The sequence below is a fragment of the Panthera pardus genome, unplaced genomic scaffold (assembly GCF_024362965.1).
Source record: "Panthera pardus isolate Hobbes unplaced genomic scaffold, ASM2436296v1 HiC_scaffold_12, whole genome shotgun sequence".
Lineage (NCBI taxonomy): Eukaryota > Metazoa > Chordata > Mammalia > Carnivora > Felidae > Panthera > Panthera pardus.
The window spans coordinates 10,399,555-10,422,849 of NW_026526677.1; the positions used below are offsets into that span (position 1 = coordinate 10,399,555).

The following is a 23,295-nucleotide window of genomic DNA, read 5'->3' on the forward strand; positions in this document are numbered from 1 at the left end:
GAAGTTCATAGTGTCAGACGTCATCGGCAGAGGTAGGGTCTACAGGTGTCTCACCTTCTACCAGCCTAGGATGGCCCCAAACCGGTAAGAACAGCGAGTTTCATTGCCTTGGACTTTGAACAGACAAACCTCGAGGGGCCTCATACAGACTCCTGGATATGTGTCCTGAGTGTGCCTTTGCCTTGACCTCAATCCTGACCCTTCCTAAACGGATGATTGAAGCTGCCAGCTCAGCTTGCTCCGTGCAGATTAGCCAGTGTCGGGTGTGGGGAGGCCGACAGCTGCAGGCTGAGCACCTTCCTGAATCACCGGAACAGTTGGGGCAGAGGAAGAAGGAAATGGCAGGTGGGTGTGGACGGTTTTCTTTTCACTGAGCCGTGGGCCAGAGAAGGAAGAGGCTTTGCAGAGTGTCTGGGTTGGGTTTCACTGTTGGGAAGTTTCCAGAATGGGCTACTTGTCAAGTAACCTGTTTCTTGGCCACCATACTGACTGAAGCGGAACGTTATTGATCTGAGGCACATCCAGCCATTGGATTTATGTTGTGCCGTTGATTGATGGCGTCTCTGGAGGAATCTTAAGTTCCCCCTCCTCAGTGTCCAGGCGGGGAACGGGCCATGTGGGAGCTCAGCCCTGGTGATGAAGATCCTGACCGCTCGTTGAGCCTGGCCTGAGAGCCGGGCAGTAGACTTCCCGGGCAGTGATTCATTTCATCCTCGTCAAAACCCTGTCTTCTAGAAGAAACTGAGGTATAGAGAGGTGCGGTAGCCTGCCCAAGGTCTCTAGCCAGTAGTGACCGAGGGCTCAGGGCTGTGTGTCTTCCAGAGCCGTTAGCCACTGGGCTTCCCCTGCAGGGCCGAGGCCCGAAGGAGGTAGTGTTCCCAGTGCCATTGGGAGAGACCAGGCCCTGTTCTTTAGAAGTCGAATCGAAAGGCATCAGTAATAACGATCACTTAGTAAGTTTGTCCCCGGGGCCGGGCACTGCGTTCCAGGGACATGCGCTTGACCGAGAGGCGGTGGAGTGCGGCGGTGGGGGGGACGGGCCGTAAAGCCAGACCCCCTCAGTGACACTCAGGCTCTAGCATTTCCTCGTTGTGAGACTGATCAGGCACGAGACTCCTTCGACGCAGGTGTCTTGTCTGTAAAGCGAGAAAAGCCGAGGGGGACACGGCCGTGAAGGTGCGTTGTGAGGATCATACGAGCTGCTGCGCGCAGAGTGCCTGGAACACTGCCCTGTACCTCGCAAGTGCTCTGCACGCCATCCGTGGGGACTGTCCTCCTTCCTCTTGTGCCGGTGGGACGGTGAGGCTTGGGGAGGGGCACTGAGCAAAGCCTGGTTCCGCCCCTGCCCCCAAGGAGTTCCCAGCTGAATGACCCTGGCTTCGCCCTTGCCTTCCCCGGGGCCGGAAGGTCCTTTCCCGTGCCTTCCCCATCCTGCGAATGCCTGCCTGTCCTTCAGATGTCAGCTCTCCTCTGGGAAGCATTTCTTGCTCTTTCTCCCAAAGTGTTCATCCTGCTCTCTTCCTCCCTCCCTCTGCCCTGCTGCTGAGATATCACAGCTGCAACAGAGTGGAGGAGGGGGGCTTGGGCATAGGTGAGGGATGAGGGCAGGGCTTTTCAAAATGTGCTCTGGGAAGGTGCCCTGAGGGCCCCCTTGAGGCTTTGGGGGAGACCAGCTGGGAGAGTAGGGCTCTCCCCCTCCCCCTTCCGGGAGGAGCATGGCTTCCGGGATCTGTTCTGTGCCCCGGGGGCTTGGGGGAATGTTTTAAAGGAGAACAACTTTGGAAATTTGGAAAACTAGCAAAGCAACAAGGTGCACTGGGCAAGTGGGAAAAGAGGATGGAAGTGGAGGTCCTGACAGCTAGAGGGATGGGGACCAGGGAGGGAGGGGATGGCTGGCTTTCAGGGAAGCTGGAGGGCGGAGGGCGCTGGAAGCACTGCTTCCAAAAATTAATCCAAAGGTGCCCGGATCAAAACACTCTGGAGCAATGACCAGATACAACCTGGTGATTGGACATCACAGGTGTCTCGGGTGGCCTGGAAGATCGGGAGCGAGGGCGCGAAGCTGAGGGCATGATGGAAATGGGGGTCAGGCAGAGAGTGTGGTTTGGGGAGGGAAAAAGGTGACGGTTGAGGTAGTCACTTCTGGAATGCCGTTGAGGAATGCTGTTGAGGGGAATATGCCCCGCAGGCATGGGAAGGGTCCCTTTAGGGGACAGGCTGGGTCATCCAGGGACTTTACTAACCGGGGGCTCCACATCCTGCTGTCTGGCTCAGGCTCCATAGGTTGTCCCCTGCTGATGGACAGCCCCCCCACCCCGCCGGCCACTTAGCCCGTAGAGGCAGTTCGCAGAAGTCTTGGGCCACTCTGGAGTGCCCCCTGCGTCTGGCACAGTAAATGGGCTCATCATTTCCTGGATCTTCTCACTTAGGGGCCTGCCTCTGGGAAAAGGGGGTCAGATAGAGTTATTCAGTAGACCTGAGGAGCATGTGGTTGTTACATAAATACTATGTAAAGATGACAATTGCCTTCCGAAAGCCTCGTCCTGAGAGGTTGTATATCCCTCCGTCGATGTACAGGTGCACTTATATTTGAGGATCTTTGTTCAGGTTGGTTTGGAGCCTGTTTCCGAAAGCCACATCCTTAGCTTTCCTGGGGACCTGCCCTCCCTCCTGAGCCTAGCTGGGTATCTGGCCAGGTTGTCAGGCAGCGTTTTCCAAAAGTAAGGTGTGAGCGTGTGAATTAATGCTACCGAACGCCTGCCTGGTGGTTTTTCTGGCACCTCTAGCAGTGATCTCGCTGAATTCTCTTTAAGTCCTTACAACAGCTCATGATGTTGGTAGCGTTAGCCCCATTTCACCAGTGAGAAACAGTAAGAAAGGCGGAATAATTTGCCCAAGGTCATACAGCTAGTAAAAGGTCAAGCTGGGATTTCAGTCCAGGAATATTTGGTTCTTAAGCCCTGAACTCTTTCCACTTCCCTTCATGCTGTCGTAACTATTTAGCACTGGGGGGTGGGGAGGAGTTCCCAACCCCAGAAATTCCTTAGAAAGAGAGAAGACTTAAGAAGCCTCCCTTCTGGTGCTTACGTACCAACTTTTCAAATTGAAGGAAAGGTCAGTTCGATGGTGCTTTGGGCCAGGTGAGCGGTGCCTGATGGTTTGATCTGCTTTTATTAAGTCCTGTGGGAAGTCAAGTGACTGAATGGTCTGATACTTGGGTGAGCGGCTAGAATCATTCTAGGAAAAGAAAACTAGATCAGGTCAACAAATATATCCTCATTAAGCTGCGGGAATAGGAAGGTTTCTCAGGCAACCGCAGGTGTTTTTGCCACGAGGGGTGGGATGGGGCCAGGCCTCTCTAACTCAGGCATAGGGAACTGCACAGGTTGCTGTGGTAACTACTTGCTCCTTGTGGGAAATGTACAAGAAGCCCACGGCCTTTACGACGCTCCCTGCAGGGTGATTTTGGGCTTGAAGCAGCCTGCAAGTCAGTGTGGTGTGGGAGCGGTGAGGAGGGGAGCGGCTGGAAGCTGTGCTTTATCTCCAGCCGGGAGCCGGGAAATCCAGAGGCACCCTGCCCAGTCACAGTCTGGGCCCCGATTCAGTTATGGCAGTCATTTTGCTTGACTCGATATTGAGCTCCAGGGGCGTCGGGAGGCGCCCCGCATCATCGGATTACCCCCAAGAGGCAGAATAATTAACATTTGTTCAGTGCTCTGGAGCTTGCAAAGCCATCTCGGGGCCGTGTGCTCATCTGAGGCACAAAACCCCTACGGTAGGATTATCGTCACAGGGCCCAGTTTCCAGGTAAGGAAACTGAGGTGAAGAGACTTGATCAGGGTCACACAGCTCCAGGGTTGTGGAGCCAAAGCGCAGACCCTGGGCATCAGTCCACATTCCGTGCTTTTCTCTGCATCCTGTTGGGGGAAAGCTGGCATTAACTGTTGAGACAGAGACAAGGGGCGGAAGAGGCACCAGGCAGCTCCAAGGCTGGCATACCTTGTTCTGATCTGAGCTCAGAAAATGCTGCATTTTGCTTTACTTTTTTTTTTTTTTTTTTTTAGTTCATTTAGTTTTGAGAGGGGGGGTAGGGGCAGAGAGTGACAGGGAGCGAGAGAATCCCAAGCAGGCTGGGCACTGACAGCGCAGGGCTCGAACTCACAAAGATCATGAGATGGTGACCAGAGCTGAAACCAAGAGTCGGATGCTTAACTGACTGAGCCATCCAGGTGCCCCTCTACTTTCTTTTTTTTTTTTTAAGTTTATTTATTTTGAGGGAAAGAGCGAGCGAGAGCACCCGTATGAGTGCATACGTGCACAGGTGAGCGGCGGAGGGGCAGAGAGAGAACCCCAAGCAGGCTCCAGGCTGACAGCGTGGAGCCTGACATGGGGCTCGAACTCCCGAACTGTGAGGCCATGACCACAGCCAAAATCAAGAATCAGGATGCCCAACCGACTTTTTTAAGGCAACCTTACTTTTTTTTTTTTTTTTTTTTTTTTAGCGTTTACCCTTGGAAAGGATCTGATATCAGTTGAAACTATTTGTTTTTGAGCTGAACAGTCCTGGCAAAGATGGAGATTGAGCAAGAGCCACCAGCGCGTTGTCCCCCTCTCTCCCCCATCAAGGACAGATCTGGAAGGCGGCCCTGAATTTGAACCCTTCCCGGCACCCTTCTCCCTCGAGACATCCTCAGCCCCCTCCACCCCACCCCAGGGAGCAGCGGGAAAGGGCACTTCCTCTGGCCTCCACCCCCTGGGGTGTCATGTAGTCACCTTTGGGCCTCGCTATCCTCGCTAGATCGTGTTCCTCTTGTTCCGGACGTGTGAGATCGATGTAGCCAAGATATCAAGTGATGGAAAGAAGGCGACACCGAGAGATGCAGGGCCAGTGGCCGGAGACTTCGTTTCCCCTCCTGGTTGCGTGCGTACTACCCGGGCCCCGGGGCCGCACCTGCGGCCCCGTCCCCTTGCTTCTGGTGGCTGCTCCAGCCTCGTTGGCCCCCATTCTCAGCGCTTGGTGGCAAAAGGTGGGCCCAGGGTGCCCGTGCAGTGCCCTTGTCACCTCATCCCCCTGTCCTCCCTGCTTTTCTGTGGCATCTGTCCTCCGGGCACGTGTCTCTCGTGGAGGGACCCACCCGGCGTTTCGTCGTTTTACAACTTTTGTGTTGGCTACTGGAATTTTAAAAAGGGAGAGGTGTCCCCTGCATCTGCATTCCTGGCTTCCCCGGGAGACCTGGCGGCTCTGGGCCGCCCTCCTTCCTGCAGGAGGTGCCTGCGCTGGGCTGGCCCCTGACGCCAGTGCCTGCCTGGCCCTGGGTGGGTGCCCGAGTTCATGGGCTCGGGTGTAGGTGAGAGCTGCGGAGGAGACAAAACAGAACAAAACAAAAAGTTTTTCTTCCTTTTTATTAGCAAGGAAACAGTGACTTTTTCTCTCCTTGCGGAGGGAACGCAGATTAGCACATGCGTTGCCTTTCCCACTTTGTTCCCGGTCTGATTCCCTTTGAGTCGATGGTGTCACTCCCCAAACAGAGGTGTTATCTCGCTGTACTTGTGAATGCTGTAGAGCCACCTGCCTGTGCCTCTAGCCTTCTCCTCTCCTCTCTCCGCTGTGTGGGTCTGCAGCGGCTCCTTACAAGGGCCCTGCTGTCACCTGCCCTTGGCCCTCTGGCTCCTGTCCCAACACCAGCTGCCCCCCTTCAGTGAGGACTTGCAGGCCTCTGACACCCCCACCCCTCAGAGCCGTCCACCTTTCCCCTCCTCACTCCACTGGTCCCCACCTGTGCTACGGCCCCTCGTCCCTGCATTCACCGTGATGGGTTCTCAAGGTTTTTGCTTTTTAAAACTGAATCGAGGGGCGCCTGGGTGGCTCAGTCGGTTAAGCGTCGACTCTTGGTTTCGGCTCAGGTCATGATGTCACGGTTTCGTGAGTTCCAGCCCCGCATCAGGCTCTGTGCTGGCAGCGCTGAGCCTGCTTAGGATTCTCTCTGCCCTTCCCCTGCCCACGCTGTTTCTGTCTCTCTCAAAAATAAATAAATAAAAACTGAATTGCGTCGAGGGGAGTTGGCCTCAGATTTTTTTTTTTTAATGTTTATTTTTGAGACAGAAACAGAGCATGAACAGGGGAGGGGCAGAGAGAGAGGGAGACACAGAATCCGAAATAGGCTCCAGGCTCTGAACTGTCAGCACAGAGCCCGACACGGGGTTCGAACCCACGAACTGTGAGTTCATGGCCTGAGCCGAAGTCAGACGCTTAACTGACTGAGCCACCCAGGTGCCCCTGGCCTCAGTTTTATATGTTGGGGTTGTGCCTGGTGCATAGTAAAAACTCAGAGTTTATTTGCACCCCTCTGCCCCCAATCATCCTTCCTCCTTTTAGTTGGGGTCTTGTGCAGCTCTTGGCGGGTAGTAACTGCTCCGTAAACATTTGCTCAGTGAAGGCATAGAGAGATGAAGGAAGGCGTGGTAAAGGGAAGTAGTCCTGTTCTTGAATCTCCACATCTTGCATATGACTGTCTGCCAGCTGACTGACCTGTCCTCTCCCTCCCTGCCGTGGTCTGTTTTTTCTGGAAGCCCTGCTGTGAGCTATCAGTGGGCCAGGGTCTGTGCCAGGCACTGGGGAGACACAGGTGAACAAGACCATCCCCCTGCCTTCAAGGGGGCCCGTGTCTTTTCCCCTGTCCCCTCCTGCAGACCCCACCTGAGAAGTACCCAGCATCCTCCTGGGCAACTTGGCCAGCAGACGGGGGTCTGAGTCAGGGCCTGGGGTGCTGAGGGGCGTGGTGATTGCACTTGTCAGGCTCGAGAAGCAAAGCCCGTGGACCGGGGGTCCCCAGATGACTTCTCCATAATGTCCCGGTTGTCTGCGTTGTAACATCCCTGATCACAGCTGCTTTGAGGAGTGCCGATTTGGATTTTCCTGGTGGTGGGTGCCCAGGCTTCAGGGGCACCTGCTTTGCGGGCCTTGGGCAGAATGTCCTGTTTGCCCCTCCTTTTCCAAATTCTGAACCCAGAGAAGTGCTTGCTGTGTTCAGCCTCACCGGGTGGCCCTGAGAATCAGGGGGTGGCTCTGTGACTTCTGAAAGGCCTCGGGAGCTTCCAAGGGCAGGGGAAGCCACGATAAATCCCTACAAGATTACACTTGCCAGCCCAGGCCTGAGCTGTTGTCGGAGGGTGGGGTCGTGAGCCACCTCTGTCCCGGAGGTGGGGACCCAGGATGGGCCTGGATAATTGGCGTGCTCGTGTGGGATTGTAATCTCTGCATCTCGGGCAGCCTTATAACTAAAGCATCTTCGTGGCTCTCCTACGAAGGGCAGGGCAGGTGGGGCAGAGGTGCTTGTGATGTTACAGCAGCAGGGGTGGAAGGAGACTTGGGCCTCCCGTGGTGTGACCCCAACAGCTTATAGGACCTTGGGTAATACCCTGTTTGTTTCTGGGCTTCCTTTCATCTCTGAAATAGGGATAATTAAGCCTCATGTTTGCTTTAGTTACTGGAGTGATTATATAAACTAATGGCAGAGTTGGCTAAGGGGCCTGTTCTGAAGCCCGCAGTGAAATGGCATCGACACAGGAGAGTGGTCTTTTGCAACCACGGGGCTGAGATGTTTCTTTTTCTGGATATGGGGGCGGTCATCTTTCCCAGTCGGGGAGCGGCCGGGATAGTCATCACAGACAGGAGCCAGAACACTCTCCCGTCCCTTTGATCTTCCGAGTTCAAGAAGGTGCACGCGAAGGTGCCTACCTGGGAGGGAAGTGGGGGCAACCTTGGCACCTAGGAGCACCCCCCCTGGGGATGGGGCGTCCCAGGCAGGGACAGTGCCGGGAGAGCGTGGTCTCTGAAGAGATCTGTGCTTCATTCATGGCCCACTTTGGGGAGAATTCCCGCTGTCTGCAAGACGGCGATTTTCCGGGTCACCAGCTAGATGGTACGGGGATTTGTGTCGCAGGGATTTCAAGGCCATCAGAGCCAGGTGTGGGGCTTTAGATGGCAGAGAAAAATTGTCACGTGGAGCGGCCACACACCTCCGTGCACCGCAGCTAATTTTATTTCTTGATTGGCCACCATTCTTAACACAGCAGAGTCCCCTTTCTTGCTAAGTGTCTACAGTAGCTTCCCGCCAAACTTTGATGACCGGTGACATCCTCGGTGCCGTGGCCGTCCCCGTCCCTGGTGAAAGCAGCAGTGGCCTCGTGCAGGTTGTAGCAACATCAGGCCCCTCTTTGTGCGCCCCGGGGAGGGGACTGGGCCACTCTGCTTTCACGGACGTCCATCGAACGCCCACGCTCACTGCCGGTTCAAGGATGGACACTAGATACACGGAGGTATCGAGAGCTCTGTGTCAGCCCCAGCGGGAAAACAGTTCAGAAGGTTATAAAATACTGGAATGTTTGACAAAGGTTTTGTTTTGGTGGCTTTTCTCTAATCAAATCATTTCCCTTTTTGTGTGTGGGGGGGGAACAGGAAAAGTGGTCGGTGAAGGCAAGCCCATCGAGGAAGCCAGTCTCCTGGGGTGGCTATAGGGTGGCTTCTGTGTCAGTGCCTCCCAGTCAGGCCGGCACCCAGTGCTTTCTGGGCCTCCAGCCCAGCGCAGACCCCCCCCCACTTGGCCTCTGCGTCTTGTGGGTCTCCTGGCCTCTGGAAGCCTGACAGTGCAGCAGGCATGCGCTGTATGAATCTCCCCGTGGACGTGGCCTCGCCTGGACTCTTCTGGAGAGCGTTAGCCTCCTTGTTCTGCTGGTTGGTCTTGAGACCGTGGTGGCTGCTTCTGATGCTGCCTCACTGGGCCCACGGCCACGGGGCTGCAAACCTGGAGCCTCAGTCCCCGGGCTGAAGACCCCTGTCTCCTGCCTGGCCCCACCGTGCCTATACGAGCCAAGCCCTAGGCGCCCGAGGGAGGTGCGTTTCAGGTCCTGGCAGAGGTCCCTCCGTAGAAACAACACAGGAGATTGAGCCCTGCGTTCTCATTGTGCCTCCGCGTGGACCGGTTGACAAATCCCTTCCTCTCCAGGGTCTTTGCTTTTCCTCTGTCAGGTGAGGCTGGGCCCGCCTGAGTTCCCTCAGAGGGAGGGGAAAGCAAGGCAACAGGTGCCAAACTGGTTTGACCCTGGGTAGCTCAGTTAAAATGAAAACTCCGTTAAAATTCATTTAAGAGCCCTGGAGAGTTCTGGGTCTGGGAGAAGACTTGGAACTCAGGCTTTTGTGAGGCACGTGGTGCGAAGTCCCGGACTGGGGAGGGCACTGCCCCAGTCACTCACCCAGCTGTGTGACCTCGGGTGAGTTACTTCTCCTCTCCGAGCCTCCTCCGTGAGGTCGGGTGACAGTGGTACTCACTGTGGTCGGGGTCCTTGTAACGGCAGGCATTTGTGGAGTGTGCACTGAGTGCCAGGCATGGACGGAGAAACTAAGGCACCGAGAGGTTAAATGAGCCGGCTTCTAAGTAGCAGGGAAGGAATCACACCCAGGCAGCCTGACTGCAGAATCCGTTCTCCTAACCGCTAGGCCAGTGGCTCTCCAAGTGTGTTTCCAGGGCCTCTGGGGGTCTTTGAGACCCTTGCAGGCTGCCTTTGAGATCAGGATGATTCTCATGAGCTAAGACCTTTTCCTTTTTACTTTGTTTCTCGCGTGAGTATACAGTGGGGTTTTCGGAGGGTACATGGCACGTGATCACATGATTGTTCTAGTGGCTAATGGAATACGGGGGCTTGCATATTTTTTTTTTTTTTTTTTAATATTTATCTTTGGGAGAGCGCAAGCAGGGGAGAGGTAGAGAAAGGGGGACAAAGGATCCGAAGCAGGCTCTGTGCTGACAGGCTGACAGCAGCGAGCCTGATGCGGGGCTCCAACTCACAAACTGCGAGATCGTGACCCGAGCCGAAGTCGGGCGCTCAACCGACTGAGCCACCCAGGGGGCCCTGCGTCTTCTTGTATTTGAAAAATGTCTCTCCCTGGCCACCATGAACAGGTGTTTCCGTCTAGACCACCTTCTCATCTTAAGAAGGTTATAAAACCCCTATGTTATATAAGCAGCATGTTTACAGAAATGACTCTTCACCCAGAAGAATCCCCTTGAGATCCGTTCACGTTGTTTACGTCAATTCGCTCCTTTTTACTGGAGACTAGCACATAACTAGTGCAGCCGTACCACAGATCGTCTGATCGTTTACTAATTGGGTTGTTTCCCATTGGGTTGTTTCCAAGCCCAGGCTGTTCCACTTAAAGCTTCTAGGAACATTAAAAAAAATAAATAAATGAAAAAAATGGCTCGCTTTTAATACCTAATATGGTCAGTACCGACACCTAAACTCCACACAGGGGAACCTTCTTCGGGTTCCTCCATAATGTTCGGGGTGGGAGGTGTCCTGAGACCAAGAGCTGTACGCGACCTGTTGCTCGAGGCCACATTGCCTTGTGTGGGACACGGAGCGCGACACCCGCCGAGTGAAGTGGTTGGGGGAGGGTTACTCTGCTCGGGGCTCCCCCGGTGGGTGCACGGGATCCCCCTGTGTGGAGGAATGAAGCCTGCACCCGCTGGGGCCTCCGCACACGCCCTGCCGACCTTGCCGGAGGTGTGTGGTCCGCCAGCTGCCCCCCCCCACCCCGGAGCTTCCCTTGGCCCCTGGCTCTTTGCGCTCAGCCCCGACCGCAGGAGCGGGCAGACACCCTGTTCTGTGCCTGGACCCCGGCTGGGCGCTGCTGCTGTTGTGGGTGCGAAGGCCCGGCAAGTTCTCAGCCGGATCTGGGCCACGCCGGAGGCCTAATAAGTAATTTCTGTGGTGTTGGAGCCTCGGGCCGGCATTTGCGCTAAGCCAGACCTTGCGCTAAGCTAGCGCTTTGCCTGCCCTCCCTCTCTGAGCCTCACACCGGCCCATTCTGCTGATGAAGGCCCGGAGGCTCAGGGAGGTTCCCGTTTGTCCTGCGGGTCCCGTCGATGGCCGACCCCCTCGGTTGGCCACGTGGTGGCAGCGTGCCTCCGGAGTTCTTCCCGGGGCCTGTTCTAGCTGCCATTCCCCTGCTCCAGCTTTTAGACCAAGGCTTTTTGGAGCAGCAGGGTGAGACGTGGACCAGAAGGGTGTTGAATTTTGAGGCTGCCGTTTCCTGATCTTCCTGGTCCCCACCCGGAAGGAGCCAACTGCCTGCCCCCGGGGCAGGATCAGGAGGGACCACACATGCAAAAGGCATGCGCTCCGGTGCCCAGTAACCTGTGGCCTCCGCGGTCACCCGACTAGCCGGGAGCTGTCGCCTTTCTTGGAACCTGGCCCTGGATCAGCTGGATCAGCATCCCCGAGGGAGATCCTGGATTTCTGGGCCCGCCCTGGCCTAGTGACACAGAACTCTACCTTTGGGACTGGGGCGCCTGCGTTTTCAGAGGGCTTCCCCTTGGGGTTCAGGCGCGTACCTGCATTTGGCATTCCTTGCCTCAGAGGTTCGGGACCACCCTGAACCCTCAGGAGACAAGAGACGGTGGTGGTGCCTCTGTTTGGCTAGCTCTTTCTCAGGAGGGTGACCCTGTATTTTGTTGTCGAAACTAGGGCACTTTTGAGCATCAGAAGGGAGTACCGTTAACAGCCGTGCCGGCACATGAGGAGTCAGCCGGTGCTTTGCTGGTGAATGGGGTGGGTGTCCCTCTGATCCGTTTCTCCTTTCATCTTTCTGATGACCTGGGAGATGCCAGCCCCTTCCATTGCAGACGGGGAAACTGAGACCTGGACAGGGCCGCTTCCGACCACACGGGCGTAACCTTGGTCCTTGATTGCAAAGCACCTCCTTGGATTAACCATCACTGTCGGCTCGCGCTAGCTGAGCACAGTACCCGGGAGGATTGGGGGCTTCCAGGTCTTGCTATCTTTCGAACCTGGAATCTTTTGAAAACTAACATCACTTTCGTAATGAGAAAAATCTACATCGAAGCTGTAAAATGTGCTTCTGGGGGCGCCTGGGTGGCTCAGTCGGTTAAGCGTCCGACTTCAGCTCAGGTCACGATCTCGCGGTCTGTGAGTTCGAGCCCTGCATCGGGCTCTGGGCTGACAGCTCAGAGCCTGGAGCCTGTTTTGGATTCTGTGTCTCCCTCTCTCTGCCCCTCCCCCGTTCATGCTCTGTCTCTCTCTGTCTCAAAAATAAATAAACGTTAAAAAAAAATTAAAAAAAAAAATGTGCTTCTGGAAAAGATAGCAGGGGAATCCTGTCAGCAGAAAGGAAGAGTGTGCTGGGGGTGTCTGTGCTGCCTTCTCCAGGTCCCCGGGGCTCCCTCTCGGGGCTTGGCTGTGACCCCTCTGTCACACAGACAATCGATGTCCCTCTGGGCAGAGTGACAGAGGGGGAGGGTTGCTAAAACCAGCTCTCCCGTCCAAGCAGATGTTCTTTGTGGGTCGGTCAGCGTCCTTTGCCTTCCCGTTGCCCTAGGGGCCAATTTGATTATTTTTTGTGGTCGTTCTTCTCCAAGGAGACCTGCATGTGACGGTCCGTTTCTGTGGCACGTGGAGGGGACTGCAGTTGCAGAGAATACTTGAGGGAAGCCCAAGGTTGTCGGTGCGCTAGATAAAACTAGCTGCGATGCCCTTGAGCCCGTGATGCTGAGGCCGCAGAGCCCCCGTGTATGAAGGTTTGGGTGTATTTCTGGTTCAGACAGAAATAGACACTTAGCGGAGGTCATGCTGGCATCGGGGCTCACGGGCGGCCTGGGGCCAACGTAGTCTCTGTCCCTGGCCGCCTGTCCTGCCCTGTCCCGTGTGCACCTTGGGTAGTTTCATCCCGCACCGTAAGGAATCCCAGTTTTGCCTCTGGCTGCCCAGTGCTTTCACATACCTGTTGCTCATGGTTTGGGAGAAGGAGTGGCTTCCTGGTGTCCCCGGGGACAGGGGATGGCAGGGTGGCCGGAATGAGCTGGAAGCATCGTCGGAAAACCGTGGCGTGTCTCTCGCTTCGCTCTGTGTTCACAGGGAGGATGGAGACACTAAAAGGCAAGACCTTGGAGGAGCTGGAGGAAATGCAGAACGACCCGGAGGCCATTGACCGGCTGGCCCTGGAGTCCCCTGAGGTAGAGCAAGGCTGTCCTGGGGCCCCAGGAAGAAGGAAGGCCAGCAGGTGGGACCGAGGCCCTGCTTCAGGACGCCGGCCTGGTGGGAGTCGGGGCCACATTCTCCTCCCTTTTCTGTGGCCTTCACCCTGGTTTGGATCAAGCCGGAGGAGCCCCCGAGATTGGGATCCAGTTCCCGGGCCCTCTGGGAGTTCTAGGGGGCGGTGCTAGGGCGTCCAGGGCCCCCATGTGAACTCGGGGGGACCCATCTGCCCCGGGAGTCCCCACGTTGTTGTTCCAGCCTGAATCTGGAGGTTTCTAAAGGTACTGCTACTGTTCTGTAGTCGCCTTTCCCCAGGGGCCTTGTGTGGCCCTGCGTCTCCGGAGGAGCCCTTCTTGGGCTCATCTCCTGTGCAGTCCTGTTTCCTCCACCAAAGGGCGCCTAACCAGCTCCGCTCTCCGCAGTCCCCCTGGGAATAAAATCACCCTTGCAGACGTATAGAGCTCCACACTTTATAAAGGCTTTCCTGCCCTCCTGTGTCCTCAACCGTGACTCCCCCTGTGAGGTCAGGAGACTGGACGTGGCCGAGAGCTGGGTATACCGCGGTCCTGCCCTGAGCGGCGCCAGCCTGCCCACTGTTCTGGAAGCCCCTTCCGCTGCCCCTAACGCCGGGCGGAGACCCGAGCACAAGCGATGCCGAGCTCGTCTGAGGGGCGCTTGGAATATATTTTTATTTTATGAACAGGCCTGGTGTGTCTTTTCTGGGGGTTCACGACCTGTTCCCGACAGAAGGGAAGCCACCCCGCCTAGCTTCTTCCTGCTTTCTGTAGGGGTGCGTAGCGAGGCTGTATTCCCTTGCCCTTCCTCGCCTGTGCTCTCGCTGCCCGCCCCGCGACCTGCCCCTCTACCCAGATGAGCAATCTTTGCTGGGGGGTAGGGATCGAAGTGGGGGCAGGGACGCAGTAGGGGGCAGGGTCTGAAGAGAGGTGGGGGCGCTCCGTGGCACATCCTGGTGCCTTGAGCCCGCTCCGCGAGGACAGAAAGCAAAGCCTGTGTCGGTTAAGCTGCAGGCCTGCCTCTGTGGTCAGTTAGGCCGTGACTGCCGGGGTCTGCCTCAGCTGGCATAGTGCTGGGCATAGAGCAGGGTTTTTTGTTTGTTTGTTTTTTTAATTTTAGAGACACAGAGTGTGTTCGAGCAGGGGAGGGGCAGAGAGAGAGAGAAAGAGAGAGAGAGAAAGTGAGTCCTAAGCAGGCTCTGTGCTCAGTGAGGATCCCGATGTGGGGCTCCCATCCCACGACCCCGGGATCATGACCTGAGCCACAGTCGGGAGTCAGATGCTCAACCGACTGAGCCACCCAGGCGCCCCGGGCGCCAAGCGCTTCTTGACTCTGCCGTGAGCACAGGTTATAGGAATCCCAAGGCCAGCTCTGAATGGCACGTGCAACTTGGCAGAAGCGAGCCTTCACAGAAGTATCACTACTTGACTTCCAAGCTGAGCAGGCCGATAGAATCTACGTCGAAGTACAGAAAATGGCCGCACAACCTCTTGGGCTGCAGGCAACGTGAATTTTGTGGCGTGCCGCCAGCCTGACCGATCGATTTGAATCCTCAGCGGGGAAAGCTTTCTGGGATCAAGGGAAAGTGAAGCAGGGCAGGCTCCTCAGGCTTGCAAAAAGCCCTTGGACGAGGTTTCCACCACGGTCCGTATAAAACACAATTTTACACGTCCTCGTCGCCGTGTGGCTGTGCAGAGAGAGAGAGGAGCTGGTTCACTTGGGGATGTGGACGCTGCTTGGAGAAAAGAGAGCTAGGTAGCAGGGGGCCTGTGTCCACACAGGGCAGTGAATGGTGGGGTCGCGGCAGGCTGGTGAACTCTTTTGACGGGGGTTCCGGAACTGTGGTATCGACCTCTTCTAAGTGACAGCTGGCGGGCTTCATAGTGACCCCCCCAGTGGAGAAAGATTTGGGGGAGGCCGTGGGAGAGGGGGCAGAAATGCATAGGGCAAGGCGTAGGGCAGAATGACACAGCTTAGATATATTTGTTGGTCAAGACCCAGGGAAGAGGCAGTGGACACATGAGGGCCAGACGTTCTGTGTAAGGGGCAGCTGAGCAGAGGGCTTCAGGCCTCCTGCTCTGGAGCTTGCCCAGTGACTCAAAAGAGTGTTAGTGGCAGCAAATACAGACAGCCCAGATGTGGAGGCAGCTTGCTGTCATAGGGAGACCAGAGAGACCACGGCCAGGCCCATGATCCCTGGGCCCCAGTGGCTGCACCGTGGAGGGGAGGCGGATGTGACGTCCCTCTTCCCCGTCTGGAGCATGAAAAGCAGGCTCCAGTCCTGCCCCTGAGCTCGGATCTCAAGGCCCTGTGGCTGGGGATCAGCAGGAGGGCAGGCTTCCCGGAAGCCCCCTCTTCCCGGGTCCCCATGGCCTGGTGGAGGACGAGCTGGCCCATCACGTGCTGACCAGGGTGGCCCCTACATGGAAGCTGCCCTTTGCTGAGCTGTGCCCTGAGCCCTCTGCTGGGTGCTGAACGCTCTCTTTGGTGCCACGTGTCACTGTCTCAGGGGTGGTGGGACTCCCTGGCACGTGGAGGGAGCTTTGGGTCAGAGCAGGTCCGGGAAGGGTTCCTGTGGCTGCCGCCTCAGCCGCTAGTGGCAGCAAGGGACCTGGCTGAGGGCCAGAGTGCTGCTTGGCTTGGGGAGGTGCTCTCAGGGGGCGACGTCCGGGGGCAAAGGCTGGCTTCAGGTGGCCACAGGTCACCCGTGTCGGTGGGAGCCTTTTGCTGGCTGTGAGACTCCACTCCAGTTCTTGGGGGCCCCCTCTGCCCGCTCATCTGCACAGCTTCTCTGCAGGGCATGCCTGTGGCCTCGGAGGCAAGGACAAGTTTCTCCTGAGTCAGTGTCACGGTCTGGCCCTGCCTTTCTCATCCTCAGGGTGACTGTTTTGGGGCCTCATGCACGTCCGGCCTGTGGTCTAGCTTTGGCCACCTTAGCGCACCTCACGGTGGGGTTCTTGCCTCCGAAGCTTGGGGAGAAGTGGCTTGGGAGTTTGGTCCCTTCCCTCCTAGAAAGCCTCTGACTTGTTCCTATTAATTGGTCCCCCTGCTTCCTGGAGGCGTCCGCGGCCCTTGGTGGGCCTTGTTCCTGCTCCCCCGTGGCCGTGGGCAAAGCTGCCGACCGTCAGTGCGTTTTCCTCACGGATCCGCCACAGAGGGTGTGGGATGAGGTGCCTGGGTCACAGTGCTTTGCTCGGGGTCCGAACCCGGGTCTATCGGACTCCAGTCGGGGGCATCGCCCACTTCTGCCGCGGTGGGTGATGCGTCCCAGAAGCCCCCGGTCCAGCCTGCCGCGGTGGTGAGTGGTGGTGGTGGGGAGGGTTCTCCCGGTCCACATCCTGTTCCCTTAGGTCCAGGACCTGCAGCTGGAACGAGAGATGGCTCTGGCCACCAACCGCAGCCTGGCTGAGCGGAACCTGGAGTTTCAAGGTCCCCTGGAGATCAGCCGCTCAAACCTCTCGGACAAGTACCAGGAGCTGCGGAAGCTTGTGGAGCGGTGCCAGGAGCAGAAGGCGAAGCTGGGTAGGGGCGGCCTGGGAGCTGCTGGAATAGGTCCCCGTCCTTGCCCCCGGACAGGAAAGGGCCAGCAGTGAGGACGACCGTGTCCCCAGCCCCTGTGCTAAGTGCTTTCCGTACGTTTTCTCACAACAGCCTATTAGTGGAGGTACCACTGTTCTTGTTTCAAACATGAGAAGAATGAGGCTCAGAGAGAGTCAGGGACATGGCCAGGGTTACGTGGCCAGATTTGGGCTGGATCCAGACAGCCTGCATTCCGTGCTGTTGCTCACAACGCCACCAGCCCAGCTTCCGGTTTCTAGGGCTGCCCCGGGCTCTCCGCGTCCCAGGATCTGCCATCTGCGAGGTGGGAGGGGCTGTCCTGGTCTGGACAGTGAAGAAGCCGGATGCTCAGAGAGTGAGGCCGAGCAGGCTTGGGGCTCGCCGGTGCATCTTTGCTTCCTGCTGGCATCGGGTGGCACTGGGGAGGCCGGCTAGCCAAGGTCTGGGCTGGGCTCGGTGGATAGAGCTCCTCTCTGCCTAGGAAGGCGACCTCAGGGAACTGGGCCACCTGGGGCTCCACAGCAGACCCCAGGGCAGCGGCCGGACCTCGGAACACACAGGGGTCACTCCGAAGGTCTTCGCCCAGACCTTAGCCTCCAGCACCGAATCAAGAGGTGCTTTCAGAATGTTGATCTTTCTGCCCTCCCTTCCAGAGAAGTTTGCTTCAGCACTGAAGCCAGAGACCTTGTTAGACCTTCTGCAGATCGAAGGCATGAAGATTGAAGAAGAGTCTGAGGTAAGATGGCCGTCGTCACCCCCCTCTTCCGGCGGTAGCGTCGGCCCCTGGAGCAGGAGCCCTCGGAACGAGCACTGGGTGCCTGTAGAGTCGGGACAGGGGGCTTTAGACGGTGGCACAGATGAGTGACGCCATCGGTCCCGGTGGATGGGGTGAACAGGAGCCTGGTCCCGCTGGCGGGAGCCGGAAGGGCAGCTGCCGGCCGGGCCACAGGGCAGCTGGCAGACGTGGGTACGAGGTGGCGCAGCAGGAGCCCCGAGGACTGAAGCCGGGCCCCCGGCCCCTCCCTGGCGGCCTGGCCTCTCTGTTCTGCTTCCCTCTGGCCGTCTCTTCCGTCTGCGGGCAGACTGGCTCCCTCCAGTTCTCCGTGCTCTGGGTGCCGGAAGCTACCAGGTCCTCCCAGCCCGGGGCCCGCCTGCAGTAGGAACCGAGTAGCTGGTGTCCATGCATTTATTTATCATATACGGGCAGCAGCCGCTGCGAGCCCGGCACAGCGCCAGGGGCGGGGGACAGCAATGGCCACAGTAGTCCCTGCCCTCCAGGGGCTGACACCCTGGCGAGGGAGACGGAATACACCAGCGAGCGCAGGTAGCCTGTGTCGGCAGTGATGAGGGCCGCGAGGAGAAATTCCCAAACGGAGGCCAGAGAAGATAGGGGGTGGCTGCAGTGCGCTGAGGTGGGGGGGGCGCAGCCGGGGAACACGGGTGGCCTTGATCCCAGGCAGGCCCGTCGTCACCAGACCTTATCTGTTCTAGGCCATGGCCGAGAAGTTCCTGGAGGGCGAGGTGCCCTTGGAAACGTTTCTGGAGAACTTCTCCTCCATGAGGATGCTGTCTCACCTGCGCAGGGTGCGCGTGGAGAAGCTTCAGGATGTGATGAGGAAGCCCAGAGTTTCCCAGGAGCCGGCTGGTGACGCCCCTCCTCCGCGCCCCCCGCCCCCGCCTCGCCCGGCCCCCCCGGCGACACCCCCTGTGGCCGAAGAGCCGCCCCCCGCCACCGGCGGCCGTGCCTCCCTACCCTTTGCCCTACAGCCCGTCTCCTGGCATGCCCGTGGGCCCCACCGCCCAAGGCGCGCTCCAGCCGGCCCCCTTCCCCGTGGTGTCCCAGCCCTCCTTTTCCTACAGTGGGCCTCTGGGCCCCCCTTACCCGTCAGCCCAGCCGGGACCCCGGGCTGCCGCGGGCTACCCCTGGTCCCCACAAAGGAGCACGCCCCCCCGGCCAGGCTATCCCGCGGCCCCCACTGGTGCCTCTGGCCCCGGATACCCCTTGGCGGGGAGCCGGGCCCCCAGCCCTGGCTATCCTCAACAGGCCCCTTACCTCTCGACTGGAGGAAAACCTCCTTACCCAACACAGCCCCAGCTCCCCATCTTCCCAGGCCAGCCCCAGCCCTCAGGCGTCCCCCAGCCGCCCTACCCTCCCGGGCCTGCCCCTCCCTATGGGTTTCCGGCACCTCAGGGGCCCTCCTGGCCCGGATATTAGACACAGTCCCGGCCCTCGGCCCTTCCCTACTTCTCCTTGTACCGCAACCTTTGGCCCGCCCACCACTGAGATTCGAGGTTAAATTGCAGGTGGACTTGGGTCCTCCTTGTGGACTTGTGTCAGCACGTGGGAGCCTCGGGGGGACCTGGTCGGGAGCGTGCAGGCCTGGAAAGGCGCCGGCAGCGTGACTGGCTTGGCCGCACCAGACGGCCACGGCACTCAGTGGCCTCCTGGGGGAGGGGAGCGCCTCCTTTCAGTGACTGGCTTCAGCTTTTCTGGTGCTAGCCAGGCGGGGAGCTCGGTGCCTCCTCCGTGGGTGTCCGTGTGAGTGGGCAGGTGCGTGTGCTCGGGGGCACGCACTTGTGCTTGCACTCACGGACACCGGAACCCAATGCAATTATCTTCGTGATGAGGGGGTCTCCGGCCCCCGCTCACCCCCTCCCTCTCTCCTGGGATCTGGCACATTCAACCTGGTGCCCACAGCAAGGGATGCGACTCTGCGTCCGTCTGGTCCATTCAAGGATGGCCTGGAGCTAGAGTGGGATCGGGAGAGGGAACAGTAAGGAGAAACACTGATTTTTAAATCACATAAAGCCATAATTGAACTCCGATAGGTTGATGTCAGATAAGCTTGTCCCGTGTGCTGGTTTGAACGACGGCAGCAGAGCCAGAGCAGCGAGAAAGCGGGGGGCTGTGAAGGTGGACCCCAGAATCTGAGGCAGAATCTGGAGGGGAGGGGCCAGCTCCGGCCCAGGAGATGGTGTCGCACCGGACTCCTTTAGGAATGGAGCGGCCGCCCTCTCTTCTCTGGGGCCCTCCACTTCCGGTTGACTGCTGAGGCCCACCCCATCCATCCGCTCCTTTAGTGCCTTGAATCTCATCCGCAGCAGCCCCCTCCCTCCGTCTGCTGCCTCTGGCTCCCTCGTGTAACTCCCCACCCCGGCACCCCTCCTGAGACACACATTAAAGGATGCCCTAACAGCGACTTCCCAAGTGGTGCTTCCTCAGACACCGTGACTGCCACCGTGTCAGAGTCCGCTCCTCTGCTTCCCTCTTGTCGTCAGAATGTAAAGGGCAGGGATTGGGACTCGCGCCGCCTGCAGCCCCCCCGGCACGCCGGGGATGTTGAGCGTGTTCGGTGATAACAGAGACAATAGACCAAAGGGGTGTGGTGAGCGGAGCTTTACCTTGGTTGTTCCAGATGGGATCCAGGTCTCGAGGGCAGACTCTGGAGCTGCTATCGGCCAGGAAGTCATATGTGCCTTGAAATGTCCACTACTTGAGTACCCAGCATCTGGTGGGCCTGGGGTGCTGGGGGCCAACGAGGAAACTCGACTTTCCGGTGCCTGCCCCCCTCCCCGGCCCACGCACCATCGGTGGGTGTTCGCGACGAGATGCTCCATTCGCTGTTGGGTCCTTGCCAATTGTTCTTCTCGTAAGTTATTTATCAAGAGAAATCACTAATGGACTCTACTGGTTCGAGTGCTTCTGAACTGGATGACCGATCGCCGGTGTGTTTGTGTAATTAATGGCCATAATAAACTTCGATGAGTTACAAGTTGTGCTGTGGCTCGTCCAGTGGGTTTGCGAGGTGAAGATGTGGCTGCCTGGGGCGGGTGTGGAATCCCTTCAGGATCACGCTCTGCTGAGAGGCCTCTTTGATTCCTGTCCACAAAGCCTGATCTATCTGGCTGTCCTCTCTTGAGCTGCTGCCCTCCCCTGCGCCTTTGCCCTGGGGCCAGGCTCTGACGACCTTCCCCTTTTCTCTCCTACTCTCTGGTTTTCTTTCTTTTTTTTTTTTTAAATATGAAATTTATTGTCAAATTGGTTTCCATACCACACCCAGTGCTCATCCCATCCTTCGGTGTTTTCACGCTGGGGGCCTACGTTTTTGCCTCTTCCTGGGCCAGAGCTTGAGCCACGCGAGGCCACAGGCCCCCACCAGGGGGCGTGCGGGGTTCAGCCTAAGGAGCCTTGCGTCGCATTCCTGCCACCCGTTTGGGGGACAGGGCCTGCCTGCTGTCGGCCTGGCCAAGACCCCCGGGCGGGCCACGTCTTCCCTTCCAGGTTGTAAATGGATAGAGGGACGGTGGGGCACGAAGCTGGCTGCGTACCGAGTGGTCTTCAGCCACCGCCACCGCCCAGCCTGCTCCCTCTCCACCATGAGCTCAGCGGGCTTTTTATCACGTGGGTTGGGAGGGCGGCTCCGGGGGAGTCAGGAGACCAGGCTTCCAATGGGCCCTCAAGTCAGCCCTTCTGCTTTTCCTTCCCTGCAAAGTGACAAGGACGGGCTGCCTGTGGACACCACGCAGGGATGCTGTGGATCGCCAACATTGGATATTCAGCAGGGCCAAGTGACCTGCATGAGCTCGTTGGGTCCTTTCAACAGTGCTTGGAGCCCCAGATCTGAAGCAGGGGAGGGAGACTGCACGATGGGTGGGCCGGGGACCAGGTTGCCTAGCCCGGGGGCGCGGGGGCAGGACCCGCTCCCGGCTGCCTGACTGCCTGCAGGGGCTCCTCCACTGTGCGATGCCTTTGTGGTGTCCAAAGCCGGCTGCCTTCCAGAGTCACACTCCTGAAAAAAGCTCGGGGGATCTAAGCCCACGTTGAGAATCCCTGGGCCTCAAAGTTTTAGGGCCTCCCCCGCCCCCCCCCCCCACCTCCTGAACTTTGGCCCTGCCTTGCAGATGTCCAGGACTAGGGACACAGGACACCAGGGAGGGCTAGAAGACAACTTGGCTTTGTAGGAAGAGGCCAAAAATCTCACTCTGGCAGCACAATCTGGTCCCTGGCTTGGCCTTGGTCCCAGAGTCGCGGCAGGGTGGCGGCACCATTTTCTGAGGAAGGGCTTGATGGAGAGATGCTTCAGCTGGTCATCCGGGGGCACGGGTGCCCCTGCTGCTCCTGGCCCTGCCTTCCCCGCAGGCCCTCCACACCTTAGATCTCGCAGACGCTCGCCACGCCTCTCCCCGCCCTGCATCTGCCGTGTGAAATCACCAGGCGCCTTCCCCGCCCACCCACCGCAGTGGGCCTCCCCTGGCCGCAGAGCCAGCTGCCCAAGGACACACCCTGAGTGTCAAATTTAGAGCCTCAAAGCGATTCCTGGCTTCAGTGAGCAGCGCCCTTCGCTGAGTTAGCTGGGGCCAGGCCACTCGAAACCTCCTCTCGGCCATCACGTTAGTCCTGTTCTGTACTCCCAGATCTAGAGGCACGACAACCTCAAAGCTAGACTTGTTCCTGGTTACTCACGGTGAGCTTTCCTCTGGGGCCTCAGTCTCCCGGACTCCGCTCGAGGAGGTTGTGCTTGAGCCGGGTTGCACACTCACACCCCCCTGGGGGCGTCTCCGAGGCCGAGAGCGTTCCTATTCGACGGTCCAACCGAACAGGTAGATCTTTTTTTGGAGTGCACCACCCAAGCCTGCCACCACTTGGAAAACGAGGTTTCTAAAAAGATTTTTATACTTCAGCGCAGCTCCTTTGGTGGGGGGGGGGGGGGGAGGAGGGGGGGTTGGGTGGGTTTTAAGCAGGCCATGGTTGTGTTGAGGCCATGCAAGGTGGCCAAGCTAGAGAGTAAAGAGCTTTTATCACGAAAGGTGCTGGTCGCCCTGGAGGGACTGGGGGTGCAGCCTCTGCCCTGGAGGGACTGGGGGCGGGCTGCCCCAAGACGGGCCACTTTGGCTCGCGGGCTATTTTGAGCTGAAGGCCATCAGACTCTGAGGGCTCCAGAGAAGCTTTTGCCCCTCCCTTTACTACATGGAAGAATCTAAATTGGAGGTCTTTCCAGAATAAGTGTTCTTGCCAGAGATAAATGTTATCTGAGCGACCCATCTGTACGGCGGGGCAAACACCCGATTCCCAAACATCTGCTCTTTTTATCGCCCCGCGAAGTGCAGTGCATTCCTTCCCTTGAAGTCCCAGAGCCCTACCCCTTCTCCTGAGTTCAGAATGACACAGAGACCTCATGTGGTCCACGTTTGGGATTTCCATGTCTGTGTGGATGCCCCGTACGGATGCCGATTACGTTTGGTTTTCTCCCGTTGATCGGGCTCATGTCAATTTGGTTCCGAGTCCAGCTCGAAGGACCTCTGAAGAGACAGGAATTCTTGCTGCCCGACAGCCCTCCCGAAGAAGGCTCTCCGGTCCCTTTTGAGGAACCCCTCCCCCACTGCCAAGCGTAGGAAGGTGACTGCGTGCCCTGGTTCTGGATCCCCAGCGTGTTTGGGGGCAGATCAGAGATCTGGGCTTGGTCACTGGGCTCTCACAGGACTCTGGGCCCTGGGCAGGGGAGGACGGGAGGCCTGGGTGGAAGGTGTTGGCAGGGCACTGACTAGATTCTTCTGGAAGGCCAGTACCCCTGGCTCCCCTGATTCTGTGGGCGCCCCTCCCCCATATCCTTCTAGTAACTTCCTGTCGCCTTTTCAGAGTTGGCATCTACAGCTTGGGCCGTAAAGAGC

At 58.1% G+C, this 23,295-nt stretch overlaps 1 protein-coding gene across 1 annotated transcript; it reads left to right on the forward strand.

Moving 5' to 3' along the window:
* Positions 1-227: 227 nt before the first annotated feature.
* On the forward strand, positions 228-18,940 carry VPS37C (VPS37C subunit of ESCRT-I). The gene is given in 6 exon segments (XM_053899649.1): positions 228-345; positions 12,934-13,031; positions 16,419-16,590; positions 17,280-17,362; positions 18,118-18,345; positions 18,347-18,940. Coding segments are annotated over 6 exon segments (1,083 nt in total). The 5' UTR covers positions 228-338; the 3' UTR covers positions 18,842-18,940.
* The last annotated feature ends 4,355 nt before the right edge of the window (positions 18,941-23,295 follow it).